The sequence below is a fragment of the Hippocampus comes genome, unplaced genomic scaffold (genome assembly GCF_001891065.2).
Source record: "Hippocampus comes isolate QL1 unplaced genomic scaffold, H_comes_QL1_v1.1 scaffold51, whole genome shotgun sequence".
In the NCBI taxonomy this organism is placed as follows: Eukaryota; Metazoa; Chordata; class Actinopteri; order Syngnathiformes; family Syngnathidae; genus Hippocampus; species Hippocampus comes.
In genome coordinates this window covers 670,868-672,830 of record NW_017805497.1, presented here as the reverse complement: position 1 = coordinate 672,830, position 1,963 = coordinate 670,868, and the positions used below count along the sequence as shown (strand labels likewise).

At 46.1% G+C, this 1,963-nt stretch overlaps 1 protein-coding gene across 8 annotated transcripts in view; it reads right to left on the bottom strand.

Annotated features, from left to right (window-relative positions):
• Nucleotides 1–1,383, bottom strand: part of fam184b (family with sequence similarity 184 member B) — a 25,471-nt gene extending 24,088 nt beyond the window's left edge. Inside the window, exon 1 of one of the 8 annotated variants that reach the window (XM_019876716.1) lies at nucleotides 714–1,383. In XM_019876716.1, coding sequence (XP_019732275.1) covers nucleotides 714–863 — 150 coding nt within the window. In that variant the 5' untranslated portion in view covers nucleotides 864–1,383. The remainder of the gene's footprint in view (nucleotides 1–713) is intronic. The other 7 variants (XM_019876711.1, XM_019876714.1, XM_019876710.1 and 4 more) reach the window with 7 other exon arrangements.
• Nucleotides 1,384–1,963: the final 580 nt, after the last annotated feature.

Sequence of the window (1,963 nt, the reverse complement as noted above, 5' to 3'; positions counted from 1 at the left end):
CAAAGTAACATGGATGGTTTTGGAAGCTAGGACAAGAAAACGCATGCAAACTACAGAGAGAACATGCAATCGAACCCAGGAGATGGAGAGTGGAGATGATGAACTAATCCACTCAATACACCACAAATTCTTAATTGGCCCAATCACACAGGCAACGTAACATTTTGAGATAAGGCACGAGTCAAATGACAAAATAGGCCAATTTACTACTGTGCACAATATAAGAAACAAATCTCAGTATAATGCAGTGTTATTCTACACAGAGAAAATAAAATAGTGTCAATGAAGTATTTATTATTTGTCAAGACAGATTTTTGATCAATTTCTTTGAACAAATAAAAGCGCTCAAGTGTACTGAATGAAGTGTGCAGGGGGTGTTTGAGTACATAAAACAAAGCTAAACTTGGGGATGGGTTGTCAAGCATGCAGAGTTGATGTAAATCAATTGGAATTCTATTGGGCTGTACTTGAAATGCAAGTGAGGCAGATTTGAATCCTTTCGTACGGTATCGAATTGCGAGAAATCTTATTTTAATTTATCATGAATATGCATGTAACGTGGTGTGTCATATACACTGGATATAATTTCTGCGCACGTCTGCAAGACTGGATTAAAAAATAAATAAATAAATAAAAATAACGTCCACGCAAGGCACCTCAGCGTCTCGAGAGGCGGCGCTGTCTTCAGGTTCGTCCGGTCACGTCCCACCTACCTTGGTGAGCTGAGCGATCTTCTTGCACATCTTGTTGTGCATCTGGAAGTCGCACTGCTCCTGCTCGACGTTCTGGAACTCTGCCGCATTCCCGTTAACGGCAGACCCCGGGCCGGGGGTCTGTAGAGCTTTCCCGGGGCCCGAAGCCATTTTGACAGCCGCTTCCCCTCCAGGGAACAACTTCCAAGCCCGGAGGATAATCACAAATGATCCCGCCGCCAATCAAACGCAGAACCCCGCCTAAATGGTGTCCACTTTTCATTCGTGCATGTCATTCCTCCGCCGGTAGGCTTCCTCCCTCGTAAGGCAGCCGGTAGAATTGTGTGGAAAACATTTGGGAGTGGATCGGCGGGGCTCACCGCTTGGAGCGTTCCGGCTGCAGCCCCCAACTGTCCTCCGCCCGGCGATCGCGGAGGTCACACGCTGGAAGTCCATCGGGGACGCGCTCGCTACGAGCGAGCCTTGCCTTGGGGTGCCAACAGATATTTGTTCCTCTCGGGCGCGGGAGGATGGAGGCACTGGACGCCAACCACCTGTCTCCGAGCGGAGGGGCGGAAAGGGGCGTGCGTAACCCGCGGAACATTTGCGGAGGCACGAGCAGGCGGAGGTTTACTGCTGCAGTGCAGCCCCGCCCCTACCGGCGTTGCTGTATCACTGTCCATCAACGAAGGGTGGCGGTCCACTCGTGTTGTTTTAATCCGTCAGTCAGCACCACTGCATCTACAACTATAAATCGTTGTTTCCTTTGACACATTTCAATGTGTCGAATTAATAAACGACTCATAGACAGTACCCGTGCCACCAACAGCCCATTGCTGTTCCGAAACAATATGTATCTCATAATTTAACACAAACATCAAGTGCATAAAATCAATATTCAACAAATTAATAAATGCAATAATATGTGCAGATTGTTACATACATGTTTTAGTTGTAACAAGTTTAGCTCTGACTAACCAACAGAGGGTAGAAAAATCCAATAATACCAGTATGTTAACATTATTGTGGCCCTGTGAGGTGAATTTGAAATCTGAATGGTGAAAGAAACAATTACTTCTCACATTGCTGCTGTTGTAGCTTAGTTAATTTGAGTTACAATACAGATTGGACTGACATAGCAGCACATCGAGGCTGAAATGTGTTTGGATAAACAAAGAGATTGGCACCCAGTCCCAAGTGTACAGTATCTTGCCTCTCACCTAAAGTCAGAGCTCCAGCTCACACACAACCCTATGAGGATAATCACTATA